Raw genomic sequence first — 20,885 nt, forward strand, 5'->3', positions numbered from 1 at the left:
TGCAAGTGTTATTCAAAGTTTAATGCCAATTCGTTTTAATTTCAAGTTCATCAATGTTTTATTCTTTAATATGAGGTGTTTACAATACCCTGCAGAAGCAGTGCAAAGCTACTGTCTTGAGCCTGTCCAGGGCTTTTACATTTTAGTTAAGAGCAGAAGTTCAATGCAGAGGTAGCTTGGTGTATAATTACTCCTATCCCTGCCCCTCCTTCTAGTTCAAGCTATGGGAGCCGATGTGGCTCAGGCACTCAGCTGATGCTTCAGCTGCTCCTCACACGTTGTTTTCCTGGGAGCCCGGTGCAGGGGAGTGGAGCTTTCTTGCAGCCAGAAGGCTGCTTAACAGCACAGGCTGTAAGAGAAAGGCAGCCAGCTGGCTGGCTTACTGAGCACTGTAGATCAATGCTGATTAATGGATGCAGTCATTCAAGTTAGGTCTTGCTAGGCTGTTCCCCATTGTTTATGTGAGGAATCTCTCACATACACCAACTCAATTTTTACTGCTGTCATGGAGAAAAGCTGTTAGTAACAATTAAACTGAGCATAATTAGTGAGAAGGTCTATTTTTCAAGTTCTATGTATGAGGCAGTAGTGTTACAGAACAGATTTTAGAAGTCTTTGAGGAAGGAAAATAACCAAGCAACCTTCATGCTATGTTCTTAGCCTAGCTGCTAAGAAAATTTAAAACATTTTAAAATAAGATGATTTAAGTTTCCAAAGCTGCATTTTTATCTAGCTATCCTGCATTTTTCTTGCTGTCATCTCACATCTGGTCAAGAATGAGATCTAATTACACTGATTATAGTAGACGTATTAAGGCCCTGTACATGTGCTAAGCTATAAGCAATTACCCTCCTTTTCCTAGAGGAGTTACTTTCTTTTCTTTGTCCAGAGTTGCTCTTTCTCTACTTTCCCAACAAACTGCAGAATATCTTCAGCAAGAAGTTCAGGTTCCTCCAATGCTGCAAAGTGGCCACCTCGAGGCATGAAATGGAAGGAAACTATGTTGGTGTATTTCTTCTGGGCCCAAGCCTGGGGTGTGTGCATGACTTCATTAGGAAAGGAGGCAATGCCAGTAGGTACTTGTACTGTGAGCCTGAGAGAAAAGAGAGAATAATTTTATCTTTCAAACACTTCACTGAGCAAGAAATGGAAAGTCCCTTGGAAATGCTGTTCTTCAACAGTCAGGCAGACCTATTAGGCAATTAAAGCTGACTTCCAGGTCTTGAATTTGAATACTAGACAACACTCCTGTTTCTGAGGGGGAAAATGCCAAAAGGCTGTAACGTTTTGCATATGTTGATACAGACAGTAGTTTTGTAAGGGATCCATGGCACAAGAGTTAGAAGCATGGAAACTGAGAGCTCCAGGAGGCAGTGAGTATAAAGTTTCCTCATGCTGCAATTAGGGCTCAAGAGTAATGTATTGAGGGGAAAGCAAATTGACAAGGGCTGAAGAGAAATTTACAGTGCAAATTACAACTAGAACATGTTAAGCCTGTCAGGACACACAAGGGTTTGAGGAGAAGAACCTGAATGGTGGCTGCAAGGTGAAGGTGGGAAGAGGGGAAGCAATAACAGTAAATCTGGACTAACTCAGAGGAAACAGTTCTTACCATGAGACTTTGTCCTGTAAAACATCCTCCCATAGACAGCTCTTGCTTTTAACTGGCATGAAAGTGCTCTACAGAATATTTTCTACATGAGGAAGTAAAGAGAAGCAACTGCATTTGAAGGGAAAAGTACCTTAAAGTGGAAGTACCCGTGCTTGTTATAAACAGAGTAATATGCTGAGGCCTAAATATCCCATACACGTGAGCTGCTTTGTCAGAAGTGACAAAGATTTTAAGATTTAGACGGAACAGGATGCCTACTCTTACGTAGGTTCTTGAGACTCCTTCCTTTAGGCATGTGGAAGTTCTGTATAGCTCATCCCATGTAGGCAGAACTGGAACAGGATACTGCCCACAGTGTAGTCACAACAGCTTCAAGAACTGTTCAAGAACTGAGTCAGCTTCCTGGGAGAATCATTTCACAGCTAAAAAAAATACCATAGCAGTGAGCTGTGGTTGCACATACCTCAGGGCAGGTTTACCTCTGCATTCATGAACTTGCAGCAACCACGAGACACAAGCAACTTATCTGAAAACACAGAATTAAATTCAGAACAAAATATTTAAAGGAAAAAAGCACTTACTTTTCATGTTTCTGTGTGCCTATTCCTTTCTGCATATTTTCTTTGTAGAAACGCATTGAGGAGATGATGCAGCCTGACACCCAGTAGATCATGATGTTGGTGAGAAGGTCATCCAGGTTAAACTTCCTGAAGAGGTAAGCCCAGACATTGCTTAGTTATTAAGTAGTGCAAAATAGTACTTAGTTATAAGGACTTCACTTTGGTTTTGTTGAAAGAACTGTTTAATCCATTAAGAAAAAAAAAATGGAGAGAGGAAGTGTGTTAACTTCCCCCTTCCTGTCAGTGGCCAAATAAACTCGTTAAAGGCTTTCAAACACAAACTGGAAAGTGACATTTTAACTTGTACATGGAAGACAGGCTCCAGCATAGCTGTCTATGCTGTCTAAGTCAGAGAGAACAGAAGCAGAAGAGTCCATAAGGCAGATTGCGCTAGTATTCATAATTTAAAATGCTACCGTAAGCTTTCAGTACAGCAATTGCAGGTACTCCAACATATGCAATAATTAGTGCATATTCAATATCAAGTTGTAAGCTGTATACAGTGAAAACATTCTATTCAAATTCATTTTCGCTGGATCTGTTTGTAAAATGTAAAATGCTGTTTTGTTCAACTCCTACTAAGTACCTCAGCAGTTTTCAAAGGGAACTTCAACTATCTCACATTTTTACCTCAGAGTAAGTGTGATCTCTTATTAGCAAACTGTACATTAATGAAGCAGTATCGATTAATTTAAAGCAAGTTCACAGAACAGTTAAGTATTAATATTTAAGTGAAATGTGAGTTCTGTTTTCCAGCATCTTAGTACAGGTTAAGTTTTCATTTGTCTGTACTAACAACGTACTTCCACCTAAGAGGGTTTCCATTCCACAGAAGCTAGGAGTTGTATCTCTTTGTAGGAGATCAAACTGGGAAGTACAGCACTGCACCATCTATAGTCTCTGCAGGCTCCTTATAAGATGTAAGACCATCAGTTCACATAGACATTCATTTAGCTTTGATTTGAGGCTTAATCACCTCATCCAAAATAGCACTTACCTCTCAAGTCCTCCATCTACTAAGTTACAGAATTCCGGATTGGTCCACACAGAAAATTTCTCCAAGATGTATGCAGCCAGTCCTACAGGAGAGTCATTCAAACCACAGCCTGAAAAGGAGGAGGGAAATTTAACTAAAATCAAGATGTTCTACTGCTGGTCTCAGACTGTTTTAGATGCTGCCCACTATAGTACAGGGGAAATAACTTGACAAAGCTATTCCAGCACCTGTATCCCTAAATAGATTAATAGAACAAGTCAGAGCCATTTATTGTTGAATCATTAACACAGTACCTGCAAGTCAGCAGACTCCAGATTAGCTCATACTGAATGTTTTTAAACTGATGTAACAGTATTGGATTTCTGCTGGTTTGGGGTTTTTTTGTTTTTTCTTTTCTTTGTAAGCTAATAAGATTAAGCAGTATGTGCCAAGCCGGGTTTGCTTCCATTAATCTGGAAGTTGGCACATATTAAACAGTATTAAAGGACCAAATCCCACTTGCCTACACACGACCAGAATTTACACTATTGTCTAACAGCAAAAAACTTTTTAAGGATTATTAGAAAGTAATTAAAGAAGAGCAAGGCTTTGTTAAAAGGTCCACCTTCCACATTAGCAAAAGCAATCTGCCTTAATGTAGAACGAGTCTGAATATAACTTTTACAATTGTTTTGTTTGGATTGAAAAAAAACACACGTGTAATTGGAACTTTATTAATACATCCTAGTGCCATGGAACAGGGACTATAAACTGTTCAAGCTGTTCAGAAAAAATCTTAGAAAAAAGTTTTCCTGAGATACGGCAATATGTTTGAAGTTCCACCTGTGCAACCTAACTGTGCTGTAGGACAACTAACACTACAGCTAGCACAACTTTACCCATAACTGCTATTCAAATGTGTTAGTTGAGTTCCAGTTAACAAACAAGTAGCACTTGTAACAGATAGATACTAAGTGATCCAAAAAGCTAATTTAGCATGCAGAATTGGACAAGCAATATACTTCTCACATACTTCACTTTGACAGGAACAAAGAAGAATGCATCAGTTTATACAGAGATAGAATTTACATTGATCCTCACAGTACTGTGAATACAGGCACTGCCTCTTCAATCATCTGAAAATGAACTCACACGTCATGCAAGTAAGCATAAAAGCAGATTCATGCAAGCCAGTCTGATCAAAAGCCAGCTCTGAAACAGGCAACATAGTAGTATCAGCCAAAAGTCAGGAATGACTTCCCTGCTTAGGACAGCTCCGTGTCATACCATGTACCACCAGGATACTCATAAAGACCTTGGCAGCCTCCCTGGCTGGGCTTCTCTCAGCTCCTTTCAGCTTCCTTCTGGGTGTCATTTTCCCTGGGAGTCTTCCCCTCTGCTGTTCCCCCTCTCTTCACTGTCCTCAGAATTGCTCCTGCTTCAGCGCTCAGAACATGAACTTGCTGCTGGTTACCAATCTGTACAGTCCACACAGTCTGCTGTGACAGACCACAGCTAGGGACCAGAATCAGCCAGAAAACCATGAGAGAGAGCCCACCTGTGACTAGATCCTGCCAGCTTCCTTGTCTTTTCTTAAAGCAAACAAGGAATTAGAGACTGATAACTTTTGGAAATCACAACTCAAAGCAAGCCAAATTATTTTAAATCCATAAAGCTATTATTTTGCCAATGTTTTTAGAATACACCCATTTCTGTAGCTAAGTTTATGGAAGGACACTAAGAAATAGTTTCTACAGCTCTGTTTTTATTAAAACCTACAGTGAGTGAGTCCTTCTGCACTAAAATAAAATACATTTAGTATTCTTGACTCAGTTTTTCAATTCATCTGCAAGAGATGTTTTTAAAATAGAAACACTTAATAGTTACAACAGTTAAGCAATCTGAGTGATTAGCAGAACATTCTCAGGGATACACATTTTGTTTTCTTGAAAGTCTGCAAGTGATTCATAACAGTGAGTAAGAACCAAATTTGATTTTACCTTTCAGGTATTATTTATGCCTATAAATAAACTAGCTTGCATGCTGAAACAGCTAAAAGCTTTTTGGAGTTTACATCTTTTGACTGTGATTGATTCTATGTGAAGAAACTGTCTTTTGTTCTCAGCATAGCTGCATTTGCAATACAATTACAGTCCCCAGTGGCAGCAGATGTGGAAAAGTATTAAGCTATTTTTATTTATGAAAACTGAAAATGAGGTCAGTGGCACTTAGAGGGTGCTTGCTTTTGATGTACAGATGTATCCCTTTTGTATGAAAAAGCGAGTTTAATACTAGATACCCATCTATCATAGAATGGCTTGGGCTCAGAGCCATTCCAAAGACCATTTTGTTCCAACCCCCTCCTAGTCCTTTACAACTTACATGCAGAAGAAGAACCTGCTGTTTAAAACCTCTAACCTTCCTACTTCCATTTTTGTGAAAAACACTCATCTTTTGTGTAATTAAGCAACATGTCCTGTTTGTATGACAGTACAGCTAAAATTAAATACGTATTTTTGTGTGTTTCTTTACCAACAGTATCAGGTCTTGTTGCCTGTATGTGAGCATAGCCAGACTCCGCCAAGATCCTGTAGAGCCCTTTTTTCAAGAAGGGAAACATCCGCCTGACATCTTCCTCCTGGAAACCAAAGAGCCCTGGAAGGTAGCGGCCCAGCAGAATGGAGAGCAGGTGGGTGAACCCCATGTTTGTAACTGAGGCTAGGTTTAAATGAAGACCTTTCAGATGGCTAAAAATGAAAACAGAAAAAGCCCCTGCAAATTACTGAAATAAAATATGATTCGAAGTTGTTAAATGTGAAATATAACATTTTACGACATCTTGATAGATATAAATGTTGTTAGGTTGCATTTAAAATATACAGAAATGGGCGTCCTTATTTCCAGTCTGCCAATTACATCATGGCTTACGACCTTGTTTGTACTTTGTAATGTTGCTTTTCACACAAAAACAAGTCAAAGGGGCAGCTGCCAGTGGTCAGCACACAAACCCAGTCACTAAGCCCCAAATCCTCCTATTGGTATGAGTACTCATACCATTCCAGTCCCTCTGGGATCATCACAAAGCTACTGTACAACTGTTTGTGCAGGTGTACACTTCTGGATCACTGCTTTGCATAGAGCACTGAGGAGGAAAATGACACAGTACTCACTTATTTAAGGACTTGGTTTGGAACAGTCAAGTCACACAGAATCACAAAATTGTAAGGGTTGGAAGGGACCTCTGGAGATCAAGTCCAACCGCCTCCCAGATAAAGCAGGTTCCCCTGCAGTAGGTCACATAGGAAAATGTTGAGGTGGGTCTTGAATATCTCCAGCGAAGGAGACTCCACAACATCTCTGGGCAGCCTGCTCTTGTGCTCTGTCATTCTCACCACAAAGTCCATGAACAATAGCTATTTAAAGAATAAAATAGCTTTATACACCAGTCATGCTGCAACGTATCAAACGAGTACTCACTTGGGAGCTATCTGGGCCAGATTGGTGCAGATGAGCCAGCCCCAGTCACCACCTTGTGCATAGAACTCGTGGAATCCCAGTCTGAGCATCAGTTCATAAAATACAGAAGCAGCGCTTACAGAATCAAAGCCTGCAATTAAAAAAATGTGATTGTATTAATTTCAGCTGCACTTCTGAATGTACAGAATTTGTTCTCCCTATCATGACAATAGTCAAATTCCTACAAAGCTGCAAGTCCATTTTTCCTCACCTGTCTGACAGTATGTGGAAGCCCTTGTCACATTGTCCGGGTAAGGTCCAGAGGAGCAAGCCCAGCCTTCGCTACAGACTCCCTTAACCCCACCTGTTCTCCATGCATTTGGCCCACTAAGGGGTTGCTGGACTCCTTCTAAACCACAGTCATACTCCAGCTGAGCCCTGTCAGAGGCACTTGGCATTGCCCAGGGAATGTGTTTCCATTTTATCTCTGTGAGAACAGTCTTAGTAATAGCTAGAAACTGTCTTATTCATGAGTTTTCACTTCATAACTTTTTATAGACCTTTCTAAATGATCTTTATATTACTCCTGAAACTAATTAACAGTGACACCTGAAGTCTTGCTCCTCTCTCTCTCTCTCTCCATGTGACACGTGAAATCTCTGCTTCTACGCTGGGAAATCAAGAAGAGACAGGAGTTACCACCTGCCAGTAGAGGCTGTCTCGCTACGAGTCTGGATTTCTTTAAGTTCAGTTTCTTCTTACACATCTTACCTTTTTTATGAGGTGCCTCTGAGAAGCCATATCCAGGGATAGAGGGGCAAATGACTTCAAATACATGTTCACTGCTGAGGCCGTGGCTGGCAGGATCCGTCAGGAGAGGGATAATTTTGTAAAATTCATAAAATGAGCCAGGCCAACCATGAACCATTAATAATGGCTTTGCAGACTGGCCTTCAGGCAAACGAGGAGGCTTTATATGAACAAAATGGATATCAATGCCTGTTTAAAAAAAAAAGAAAAAGAAAAAAGAAAAGAATTAACATAGCCTAAATTTGCTAGGATGCTGAAACTATAATTACAACACAGATTCTGAATAAATCTTTTCTGATTTTTTTATTTTATTCCTTTTTGTGAGCATGCAAGTACCCTGCACCTCTCTGGATCCATGTATCCGTGTTATCCAAGGAGCTTACAGCACTTTATAATGGACAGTTAAGCATCGCAGCACCTAAACAAGGTTGTCATCTTTCTGTTTTAAATTAAATTGGAAAAATAAGACATAGAAGTGAAGCAACCTACCAATGGTAACACTGTGACTTGAACAACTTAAAAGCAGACCAGACGATTACATCATCTAGACCAAGAGCCCTTAAATTTTACCCAAATATCCCTACATGGCACCAGCTAGGCTTCAGTCAGTCACTGAATTTTCTTCCTCAAAGGTATACAGTTGCAACTTGAAGGCAGTGAGAGATAAGAAATCCATCATAAGCAGCAGCTGTTTGTTTGGGGGCATTAATCACTTTCCTTATTTTATGCGTGCCTGACTTCTCCTTTCAACATGTCTAGCTTCTGTCTCCAGCCATTGATCTTAACGTTAGAGCAAAAGGAATTTTAAAAGCCATCAGTATGCATTCTCTGTCTGGAGGTCTGTGATCAAGTCATGCTTCTTAACTTTTGATGAACTAACTAAGCTGAATCAAGGATTTGAAAAATATGTTGCTAGAAGAGAGCTGGAGAGTTCAACTTTCTGATTCCATTCTACCTTTTATCTAAGACTTTCAGTATATTTTTGATAAATCAAAGTAGAAAATTATGTTCTCATACCAGCCTGGTCACTGTTAAGCAAAAGGGTAAAAATAGCAGTTCTGTTTTTTTCCATGATCCTTACAATATATTAGCAGACTTCATACAGTGTTGCATTAGGACCTACAGGTTAACTGCTTTTTCTCAAACCCATTCAGGGCTCTGCTTTCCAGGAAACAGTAATTTGCTTTTAGTGGAGCCTGAATGCTTCATTTTACAATGCATTTCACTTGCACCAGCTTACTTCATCCCAGCCTCTCACACTGGCTGAAAATCCCCATCCTTTACAATTCTGTGGATTTCTGCATTCTCTGAAAAACACTCAGTTGATGACAAAAGCTAAGGATCCAATATTCTACATTTGATCTTGTCCTTTCATGGCAATCACTCTTAATATTCGGATCTCTCTTCTTGTTGCTAGACACATGGCATTGTTCTTAACTTCTTTTCCCTTTCTTGTCTCAGGTGGTACCTTCTTTTTCCTCTTTTGTTTGGTCACAAATTTATTTTAAATATTATGGTCAACTGCCCCATTTCAAATAATGTACATTCATGGGGGTAAGTAAAAATAATATTGCATAATCTCAAGTGTGAATTTTACAGTCATATAAAACAATTGTCTGCTTTGCCTAAATCCACAGCTGTATCACCAAATCACCCTACATCCCTAACTGAAGTATTTCAAACATCCAGTTTGACCAAGCTCCAATAATAACAGACCTTGACTGAATGGCCTCTTTCAAAATGTTTCTGTTTTGAATGAAAAGACAAAGCAGTCACTTGGATCTGGTAGCACATCAACCCTAAGGGAAAGGCATTCTGCCTTCCTAGGACTATGAGAGCCTGAAATGGTGCAGCAGGGTACATCGGCCCTGCCAGGCAGGGATAAATGTGAGCAGCCAGCACACTCAGCTGATGATCCTGCCAGACTGACAGCATCACAGTGACAGCAGCAGCTGGGGAGCTGCATGGAACAAGAAGTGGCATCTGTGGGTATTTTTGCGTGATTGCATGCAAGTCAGGGAACATTGCTACATCTCAAGATGCAAATCCATTTCCGAATGCCTGTGCTTGGCTCTCTCTTTAACACCAACTGACAACCCATCCATGCACAAGGGAGTTCTATTTGTCCTAAAGGTTTCAGTTGCAATGAGGTACTTTCTCACTTCTGCTGTAACAGTGGCAAGGATCCACATTATGGCAGCCACAAAGGGAAGGCTCGTACAACATGGCCAAGAGTGTTCTTACACTGAGGTCCCTGTAAATGAGATTATCTATTACTGTTTATTTTTAAGGAAAAAAGCCAGATACCTTGAATCTTAGTTTTGAAGTGTGGGTACTTGTTGAGAACTTCAACTTGTTTCTTCCAGTTGAACTCGTTTTTCCAGTAGGAGACAACCTTCCTGAGATAGGCCAAGTTAATTCCATAATGGAAGCAACTGTCCTCCAGTGGCTCAGTGAATCTAGCCTGGTCAAGTCTTCTAAATAAGTCCTACAGGGAAAAGAAAAGATAGAAGAAATGTTACAAGCACTTGCATATGCTGCTGCTGTCTTATGCTGTCTTATGTATGGCTTCTAATTATCCCCAGGTGGAAAAAGAACAATGAAAATAACGTCTCCAGTGATGACTGTGCCTTTCACTCATGCTCCATCGCTTTTTTCAGTCCTTGTTCTCCTCCAGATGCTCTGTTTCTCTTCCAGTTATAGCTGTTAACACCTTATTTAGCAGCACCAGCTAATCTGTTTGTCAGGCTGATAGCCATAAAGGATAGAACCAAAAAAGCAGTACTGAGCTATGAAGAAGCTTGCTTATGGTATTCACCTCCGTATCACATTACTACTGTTCTTGTGAGTTTTTTGGTTTTTTTCTTTTTTTTTTCTTTTTCCTTTTTTTTTGTCAGCTGAATACGAGATAGGGCACTTTACAAACTGATGACCAAAAGTATCAAATTAACCTCGCAATGTAAGCCTTCTTGCCTTTTCATGATTCTTTATTCCTGGGGCTACCTTTGAGCCCAGTCTCACAGTGAATGCACAGATCTGGCTCATTGCTCTCCTTCCCAGACCAGGCTGCTGGCCTCCTTCACTGTGAAACACTGAGGATTTCACACAGTTACAGAGTTGATGAAACTAGACTGAACGTTTCCAAATCATGTGAGGTCACTACTGCACTTCATGGTCATGGGGGATGCTGCCAGTACTGCAAACTCAGTCCAAAATCACTCAGCAGAGAAGGACAGCCAAGATCCCCCTTTTCCTGCAAGCAGAGCCACAGAATAGTTGAGATCTGCAAATGCTGCCTTGCTCAGGCCTCTGTGGGGCTTAAACTTGAGCAGCACTTTCCAATAAATACAATTCATGCTTACTAAGACGAGTTAGGTTTACGTGCTCGTGCCTCACACTGAACAGGCAGATATTAGTACATAAGCTTTCTTTTTTTTGGCAATTAACACATGTACAGAAAACATGGGTTTTTAAATGAAGCCTTTAACACAACTTGATGTACAAGTTTTTTTATGCACCCTCAATGTGTAGAAAAAAAAACGTAATGTAACTTAGTGTAATTCCTAGCTTACATAAGAATTTATTTAAAAACAGTTTGTTACTGATAGATTATGTTGCACTAGTTGTTATAAAACTAAATTATGCATTTCACTAAAATCCTAAGGTTAGAAATTATGTAGCTTTATGTCTGCAGTGTAAGGAGAAGATATATTGGAGATCAATGTCCACTGCTACAACAAAGGAGGACAAAGTCCTAAAAAATCCCGGCCTAACTGAGAAAACAGAGATCTAGAGACCCATTGTAAATGAATAATATGAGCAGTCCCAGGAGTATCATTTGAATGATTACTCCATAGAGATCTATGAAATTGTGCAATCCCTGACAAGCACTCACAATCAAGGTCTTGTTATCTAGCAAATTCTGCAATGCATGTGTTTACTGTAATTAACACTGTATTACTGTTGACCCAAGTAGATCATAAATTACAGAATTAGCATCCAAGGCAGCTGCAAACATAAGGCACTCAAGAAAATGAGATATTCATAATTATTCTTTTTTTTCCTTTCGAAACCAAAGATATTCTTTGTATTCCAGTCTACACAATCAAGCTGAGGAAGGTGCACAAAGAGGAACACAGCTGAGTAATCTGTAATACGATTTTCATGCTTATTAGGCCTTACAGAGTAGGCTTATTTACTAGCAATCTTGAGACAGCCAGCTGAAAACAAAATAATATAGCAGAATGTGAAATCTGTCAATCCATTTCTATCTTCTGAAATACTGGGAAATCCCTTCCCCCAAGTCCTCCACACTAATTTGTCATTTTCACAAATATTTCACATTGGTTCAATGTAAAAATTACTTCCAGCAAGGCCTGTATTTACTTGGCTGTTTCTGATTTCTTTTTCCCCAGTACAGAGATTTGCTTACGCTCAGCTCTTCTTCTGTAGCTTCCACCTTGAATGGCCTAATTGTTGTATCTTCTTCAGTGTCAGGCTTCTGTCCCTTTCCCCACCATCCCTCTTTGAATGGGAGCGTCTCTTCTTTCTTTTTGGAGAGTAAGAAGTAGATGATGATTGCCCCCAGAATCAGGAAGATCTCCAGCAGCATAATGCCTGCAAGAGAAAAACAACTCTGATGAGTCCCATCACATAGCTCAGAGACATGTGATGTACTTGGTTAAGACTAGAGAGGTTTACTTGCTTTTGAAGATAGGATTTGGTCTACGTGTTTACAAGATGTTCTGTCAGTCTCAAGATATCAACACTTCTGTAAGATTTCAGAAATAGGATGTTTTAACCTACATAGCTCAACTGGGGAAGAATTAAGCATTTTACATAAATGAAACTTAGTAGAAATAGGAGTCAAAGCAGGTCAAGAGACTATATGCTTTGATAATTAAGCAGTCCTCTGATTAAACACACTTCCTCGTTGGCTACTGATTGCTGCTGAACTTCTTCAATAGCGAAGGGAGTGACTGTGGCTGTAATTCAGCTTCAGAGCATCCAAAGTAGAGCACCTCTTCAGTAAAGCTCACATATTAAAAAAAAAAAAAAAAAAAAGAAAAGGTGTATGCAGAATGAGAAGTGAGACCATGAGGGCAGCCACCTTGTATCTCCCCACCACCCCGGAGGAGGGAAGTATTTGCATAACCCTTGAAGGGCAAAGAGCAAAAGTTGGAAAGGCCTTCCCTTTCTTTCTCCCTCTGAATGGTTTTGAAAAGAAAACAAAAGACCACAGCCATGCTCTCCAGCTCTAAAACACCCCTCCACAGGCAATAAAATTCTCTTGAGGTGAAAAACAACCTGATTTCGTGGCAACAGATGCATAACCTGCCTGCAGAGCTGCTGTGTCTTAGTCAAACAGAATATTGTTTAAAAAAATAATTCATTTTGAATCTATTTGAACTGCTTAACACTGCAAGTAGAAAAAAAAATGGCTACTCATTCTCTTCCACAATTAATGTTTTCAAGTAGAAGAAATATTTGCTGGGGAACAGTGCTGTCATCTTCTTAGTGTATAATTTTAAAGGATGTCATGATTCGAACACTCACACACTGCGGAAGTGATGAAACATTAAGTACTTCAGAACTTCCATAGAGCAGGCATTGTTTATGGGCAGCACTGAGCAGCACACATTCTCTCCAGACTTGGGAGGTTTTGTTGGTTTTGCAGCTGAGGAATAATTTGATGCTCTGAAATTGCTCAAATAGCAAACAGAACAGACCAATCGTGTTCCTGGGTCAGAATAAGAACTGTAGCAAAAGTTACTCACGTTCACATGTAACAGGGGTAAGAGTGACTTTATCTTGTACAGTTGAATTTTCTGAAGGTTGACATATAATAAATAAGGCAATTAGATGGATAAAAGCATTGAAATAAGCACCCAATAAAACCTTTGTAGAGAAGTTAGGCGCTATGCAGATAGGACAGCAAGCTACAATAATGTGTCACTTACACATACAACTGCTACAGCCTTGGAAGTGACCTGACATTCCCAAATCCCCAGGAGCCAGAGAAATGAGAATGATTGGCACTGGAAGAACTTGATCTTTCTATTTGTTTCATGGGTCCTTCCGCACTACCTGTAATTTGAGAAAGTGCTACTTTTCCTCTGCCGCGTTCACCGGAGTGCAAGGCAAGTCTCTTCACGATTCCACCATACTTGAGCCACAGATTATCCCAGAATTAAAGAGCACAATTACATTTTACTGCAGAACAGAACTCGAGGGGCTTTTAGAAACTTCAAAGCACTTTACACAGAAATAATAACAACCACGGCACTTAGGATTTCTCCTGCTAAGTATTCACTGACATGATTCCTGCCATGTCTAGACTACAAAGGTTTGCCAGCAAAGCTATGCAAACACCACATATGAAAGAAAAAAAAAAAAAACACCCAACCAAAACAATAACAAAAACAAACTCCTGGCCAACTGCAATGCCTTTACAAAGCCCCACTACAAACAGCTGTGCTAAGACAAAAGAGAGCTTCTGTCAGTGCCTACCACAGTGTTCGTGCAGGACAGCCACGGTACCCAGAAAAACAGTGGGCTCTTTCTCATGGTCTATCAGCAACTGCTTTCTGATTCTGCATCAGCATCACAGCCCTACCAACACAGATGATGGAGGTACTGCATCTAATACAGAAGTACTTTCACCTGGGATCAGAATCCCATCCCATTCTCTGTCTGGAAACTGGTACATCCAAAGTCACTGCGATACCTCAACTACAGAAACATTTCTTTTTCCCCCATCTGTCTCAACGAGACCTGACAAGTCACAAGTTTTGCAGCAGAACACGTGGGAAGGATTGTGCACAAACGTGTATTTTGCATTCACCCAGATGCGTGCCTGCAAACAACTCACTGCATGAAAAGATATCCATTTCTGTGACTAATTCCAAATGCACTGTGGGATCATTTCTTTTACAGCCCAGTGGTATGCGCCAAAATCAGTTTTAGGTCACACAAACGTTTTGTCTCCTGTTGCAGAGAACTGGGGCCAATGACAAATCAATGTGCACGAGATGCTGTTTTGATTTGGAAGAGGCCACCTCTGATACCAGTGGGACTACTTTCGCTGTCAGAGATCCCAAGTTACTCTCTATATTCAATCTCTCTCAGTTCCCTTGGAAGCCTCTATAAACATTCTAATTACAAAGAACACAAGAAGCTGGAACTTCAACTATGCCATGTTTTTTTGTCAGTACATTTTAACGTGCACTACTTCACAGCACGCTCAGATGGGCTGTCGTGCTGGTGGTGAGTTCCTGTGACCCAGTCTATTGGTACCAAGCTCTCCAGCCTGTGCTGAGAGGAGACTGCTTAAAGCAAACACACACAATGATGTCCCAAGCTGGTTATTCAAGCTCATTCTTTACAACTCCCACATGTTGTCTGAACAGCACAATGCAGCCTCAGTCGTGACCCATCTGTGGCAGAATTTCCTGCCCCACTCACGACTGAGAGCTGCTGGGAGATGGAAACCCTTAGCCCTTTACAGTCATCTCTTAGTGTAGCAATACAGCACCACCAACGTGGAAGGAGGAACAGGCACAATATAAGTCTCTATACTTGCAGTTTTCAGATATGTACACAAAGTGCTGGTGTATTTATTCTCTCGAATAAATACACTTTGATACAGCCATGTTACTGCCCTTAAAAATCACAACTTCAAAAACGAGTTAATGGTTTGCTGTTGGTTTGTTGGGGTTTTTTTTTTTTTTTGGCCCTTGTAGTGATCAAAGGGAAGGCCTCAAAAAGAAATACCTCCTTTTATCCCATGGTCAAGTACTTAGGCTCCAAGACTTTGCCCTTCCTCAGGGTGAATATTGTTCATAGACAGCACAGTCTAGAAACAGTCCTTTTTCTTAAGCAGCCTAAGGAAGGATGCTTTTGTTTCGCAGCATTAAAAACACGTTTTAAAAGAAAAATGCTGAAGTATTATGGCTCCAATAAACTGCCCCCAAACTAGCTACATGTGAAGCAGGACAAGCGCGTTTCAAGGAATACACCAGTTCCAAGAAAGCTTCAGAATCTCCCTACTGGATGTTACTGCTCCATGTTGAAAACACTTTTTTTTTCAGCTTTTATCAATTTTTTTTATTTGCACTTTCCTTTTTTTTCCATGCATCACCAGCAGTCTGAACAGCTACACAGGAACACTGACATAATTAATATCAAAGCCCTGTCCTGTCTCATGCACGTCTTCATCAGTGTCCCATAACACGCTCCAGAGAACAGGGCAGAGAACATTAGTTTTTTAGAGCAGCCATCTATAAAATATCGTACCATTAACATTCCTATCTTATTCTACAAGTACTTACTCACCTGAGCCTTGCAGCAGTAGTATCCAGCTGAAATATGTTACTAGAGAAATAAGGAAGTGAAAGACTTTCAACCCAACATTTGGAAGTATCTTGCACTCAAACACTGTGCAACTGGGCTACCGTAGCTTGAATAATGTGCAGTACTTAGACCTCTGAATGGTGCTATTAAACCGTATCAGTACAAAGCAGCAAGGGCATGGGTGAAGCAAGAGCTCTAAGAGACCATACTACTTTCAGACACACATCAGAGATTATTGTGATTAGTGTTAATAACGTTTTTGCTCCAAGGTTGGTTTACTAGCAGATTGTGAGGTGGCTCAGAGCACTTAGCGCACTACGACACCGTCGGATACAGGGTTTATTGATTAATAATTACTCTGCAGGAGAAATAATGGCTCCATTTAGAGATGATGTTTCAGTTTATTTTTGTTCTGTTACATAACCCCCCATTAGGTTTTACTGAACATGTTCCCCTCTGCCACAGCATCTCTGTTTACAGATCGATTTGCCCGGAGGGCAGCAATTACAGGTGACTTTTCCCAGCAGATGTGGAAAGAAGAACCACTGAAGGACTTCATCAACTCACAGAACATCTCAGAGAGTCCCTTTGCACCGACAGCCTAAAAGGGGCAAAGCCATGGCACAATTCACATGTTTCACCTTCAGCCTGTTGTGCTACCATATTTGGGCACCCCATTTTGGCATTTCATAACACCAGAACCAAGCAGAAAAATGAGGGCATTTGTATAAGAAAAGCTTCCTACTTATGTAGTTTATGGAGCATGATGACAAACACAATAGCCGAGCAGTGCAGGATCTGCTTTGCATATAACTGATAACATCTCCCAGGTGAGCACAAAACGATCCATTAACATTGTAGGAACAGAAGAGCGGTAGGCAGCGGGTGAAATAAAGCGTCCCACGCAGGAAAGCAAATCAAAGACAGGAAATACAAATCCAGGAGAGTTTCTGTCTTGTCTCGATAAGAAATTTAACATTTACATTTTTATTGCCACAGGGAGGTGGCATACAATGATACCTCCAAAACAACAGGAAGAGGTGATACAATCCCGTTCCACAATCCTTTTCTAGATTGTTCGCAGCTAGGAGCTATGCAGTCCAGCAGGAACCTCAGGCCTAAGGAGAGGCCTGCAAACAAGGAAGGAGGTCACCTCCCCAAGAATGGGAGCCCTGCTGTCCCCTTGGCAACAGGGGGACACCACACAGGAATGGGAATGCAGGTGACGACAGGGCTGGGGATATGCCTGCAGCACCACTGAGGGCCGTGCAGAGGAACACCCAGCATCTGTGGCAGTGAGGCACGGCTCCCTAGCAGCTACCCACCTGCCCTGCCCTTTAGACAGCAGCAACCATCAGCAGAAGGCCGGTTTAAGGTTCTGAATGCAACACTCAGAGCTTTTCCTTGTGAGTTAGTTTGCTGCACCTCATTCTGGAAGAGCATTTGAGTAACTTCATAACACATTACCACCTATTCTACCATCCTATGATAGTCAAGCAGCATTAACTTTTCAGCACTGCACTGAAATCTGATAGGCATGGAGACTCCAGCCTAGATAAGCACAAAGTATTATAGGACTAAGTTCACTATTAGCCAATTTGCCTCACCCAGAGAAGGTGTATTTATGCAATCGCTGCCTGGTCAAAGCTCATCTCATAATTTAAGAATGTAGCATACAGTGTTTTAAGAGGAAGGAGCTCACTTTACAAGAACACATATTGAAGCAATGTTACTTGTTCTTTCAAACCCATACCCAACATATTCCTATGGGCTACTTAAAAACACGTCTTGTTTATCTCGGTTTTCTTATTTTACTTCTACGAGGTTTGAATAAGCCCATTTCCTCCAAAGAGTCAAAAAGCCCCAAATAAAACAACAGCTGCGGGTTGCATAAACACACAATGGCAGAATGTGCCGCGGGCTGTGTGTGCTGCGTGTTACTGTAACCAAATGCCTGAGTGGTGGGCATGATTTGGGGGAAAGAAGATCTGTTTCTCCGTGTCTGAAGGCTGCTAAAGGATTCTTAAGTCAGCACAGTTCTGTTACAAAAACGAAGGCCAAGAGAACCGTTTAAACTTCCATAATAGCATTTGACAGCTACAACGTTAAGGTTGGCAAACACAGATTCTGTGCAATTTATCCTATCTAGCGAACCCCAACAAGAAAAGCAAACAAGAAAAATATAATTTGCACACAGGCAAAGAAGTGACAGCAGCCTGGCATGTGGCTTAGGGGTGAGCACAGCTAGAAGTTGGATCTCCCAGATAGGCATCTCAAATCAAGCTAAAGAAGTGGAGGATATCATGCCAGTAAAAAGTCTTTCGGGCCGTTCATAGCCACTGTCCAGCCAGCTTAATGATGCCGTACAATGAAGTCGACACTAAAGTACATCTTGAGCTTCACTTCAACATTCAATTTTCTAATGTGAAAAAAGAAATGATGAATAGCACATTGTTCTATTTTGCCTTCTAGCGATAATGAGCTTAACCACCTCTTTGTATGCCAACATCTGCATCTTACAGATGGGGATGGAAAAATGTGCACACGAACCAAGAGAGTTTGATATAAACAGATAAGGAAACGAGATTGAGGTAATTGTTCCTCAGACCTTAAGGTAAGTTCAGGCTCTATTTTTAGCTTCACCAAACTCTCCAGCGCTAATTAGGAAAAGGCTGCCTCCCTCCCTTGCAGTGACATTGCCAACACTTCGCCCAGCCTGACCTCCAGGTCAGATGCAGATTCATCCTGTGCAGCTGCTGCTATGGCACAGCACATGTCCTGCTGCTTACAGGGGGATTTCGCAGAGTAATTCTCTTAAGATTCCTCCATTAAATCAGAGAGATCTTCATTAACTAGCAGCTTTACAAGCTTTTTGTATTAGCACTGTGAGGAAACTGTTATTAAAACCTTTAATTACTAACACATGCAGAACAGACATGTACGCGGGGGTGCCTTGCAGAGGAAAAAGAGCGCCAACACTTAGCAGTGTTGTACTCCAAAGTACATCAGAACAAAGGACGTGATGATCTTTCAGTTAGAAGAAGGTTTAGAGATGGAAACGACAAATATAAAGACTGTCAGGAGACGTTTCTGGCAATCTGTAAGGCAGTGCAACGAGGTGCACGCTGTAAGTTAAATGAGGATCACGACTCCAAGCAGAAAGGGGTAGCATGAAAGAAATGTGAATGAAAACGTATCAGAGCTTTAAAAAGAGTATTTTTCTTAAATAATTGTGACTATGGAAACAGGAAGAGACAACAACTTGTAATCTCTCTACGAAGACTTCATTCTCAAAGAGAAAAGGAACTTTAGATGATGATGAGAGGAGAGGAACAGATGGTAGTCATCATTTTCTGTCAAATACTGCAACACCAAAGGCATGTGCCAGCGTAAACATGGAACGAGAACAATTCTTCCTTCTTCATCTCTCTCTTAATAATAACTAAATACTGGAGTTCTCTTTGGCTGTGAGGGCTTCACTCAGAAGCGCACCCACCACATTAGAGCACTTAATGAAGTAGCCAAGAGGACCGGGCGCTGCGACCACGCTGTAGGTTGGATTCTTAACATACAGCCACACAATCTGACAGAAAGGTCTGCGAGGCAGCAGAGTATGTTTAGTGTGCAGATGTGGGCAGCTGGGACCTGCACAACGAGCTGACAGAGCAACAACCAAGTGTCCTCAAGGCAGAAATGAAAATAAGACATCTACTGCATCTACCAGCGGAGCAACCCGCACAGAAACATCCCAGCGGGCAGAAGGCATTCCCTCAGTAGCACTGCTTCAATATACATTGCAGCTGATAACGCTGCTCTAAAACACAAGCAAAAGAAAACCCCAAACGGAATCCAGAGGACGCTCACGTCTTTATGGCAGCCACCCACCTGGCTGTGCACACTGTCACCACGGTATTCGAGCAAATGCCATTTCAGAAGCAGAACTGTGGTAACGGAATGCTCTACCCTTTACACAGAGTTCCATTTGCACACACAGCAGCTCTTTTAACTAAAACGACGTGTTCAGAAGAGGAATCTGGGACTTTTTCAGTAGTAATTTTCAGAAAGAAAAAAATGAAAGTGTCTTCAGCCTTAATTACAAGCAGACCGAAGCTCTTCTGAGAGAAAGACGGACACTGCTTTCCAAACGCCCTTTCTTTGGGGACCTGCACGCTACTTAGAGCTCCGTTCGCCACGCTTGGAGCAGCACCGCACCGCCGAACAGCGCGACCCGACACCCCGCTCCTCTTCGTTACTTCACGACAAGTTTCCTTTTCTCTCAGCCCTACGACAGGGACGGCCGGCAGCGCGGCGCAGCGCCCGCCCCGCGGAGGGACCCCCGCGGCCCTCCCGCCGCCACCGAGGCCCCCACCCGCCCACCCGCGCTACCTGCCGCGGCCGGATCGCGCCTCGCCCCGCTGTCCTCCGGCTCCTCCCCGCGCCAGGCCGGGCCGGTCGCGCGGTGCCGCGGTGCCGCTGGGAGATGTAGTTCCGTCAGGGGGGCCGGGCCGCGGCGCGAGCGGGAGACGGTGACAGCGCTGTGACAGGGCTGGCTTACATTCAGGCTCCTGCACCTCCCGGCTGTTTACGAGGGTGGACAGTGATAGGACAAGGGGGAATGGTTCTAAACTGAGACAGAGGAGGTTTAGGTTAGATGTTAGGAGGAAGTTTTTCACACAGAGGGTGGTGACGCACTGGAACAGGTTGCCCAAGGAGGTTGTGGATGCCCCATCCCTGGAGGCATTCAAGGCCAGGCTGGATGTGGCTCTGGGCAGCCTGGTCTGCTGGTTGGCGACCCTGCACGTAGCGGGGGGGTTGAAACTCGATGATGATTGTGGTCCTTTTCAACCCAGGCCATTCTATGATTCTATGGTTCTATGATTCTGTGATCAGAGTGAGCCTCGGAAAAGCAAGCTGCAGCCACTAATGCCAACACTGTAGTATCATAGAATCACCAAGGTTGGAAAAGACCCACAGGATCACCCAGTCCAACCATCCACCCATCACCAATGGTTCTCACTAAACCATGTCCCTCAACACAACATCCAAACGCTCCTTGAAC

General features: G+C 42.0%; 1 protein-coding gene across 3 annotated transcripts; it reads right to left on the bottom strand.

Annotated features, from left to right (window-relative positions):
• Positions 1-20,250, bottom strand: EPHX1 (epoxide hydrolase 1). Of its 3 annotated transcripts, none has more exons than XM_419386.8 (9): positions 20,213-20,250; positions 11,907-12,091; positions 9,782-9,962; positions 7,436-7,663; positions 6,686-6,815; positions 5,741-5,955; positions 3,230-3,338; positions 2,194-2,319; positions 1-1,093 (listed from the first exon to the last, which is right to left on the bottom strand). In XM_419386.8, the coding sequence occupies exons 2-9, from the start codon at positions 12,084-12,086 to the stop codon at positions 868-870; spliced, it is 1,395 nt and encodes a 464-aa protein (XP_419386.3). In that variant the 5' UTR covers positions 12,087-12,091; positions 20,213-20,250; the 3' UTR covers positions 1-867. The 3 variants fall into 3 exon arrangements, with proteins under 3 accessions (XP_419386.3, XP_015139404.2, XP_015139403.2); XM_015283918.4 differs by having other exon boundaries at positions 19,712-20,250; XM_015283917.4 differs by lacking the exon at positions 20,213-20,250 and adding an exon at positions 15,809-15,928.
• Between the last annotated feature and the right edge of the window lie 635 nt (positions 20,251-20,885).

Source organism: Gallus gallus, chromosome 3 (assembly GCF_016699485.2).
Source record: "Gallus gallus isolate bGalGal1 chromosome 3, bGalGal1.mat.broiler.GRCg7b, whole genome shotgun sequence".
NCBI classification, from domain to species: domain Eukaryota; kingdom Metazoa; phylum Chordata; class Aves; order Galliformes; family Phasianidae; genus Gallus; species Gallus gallus.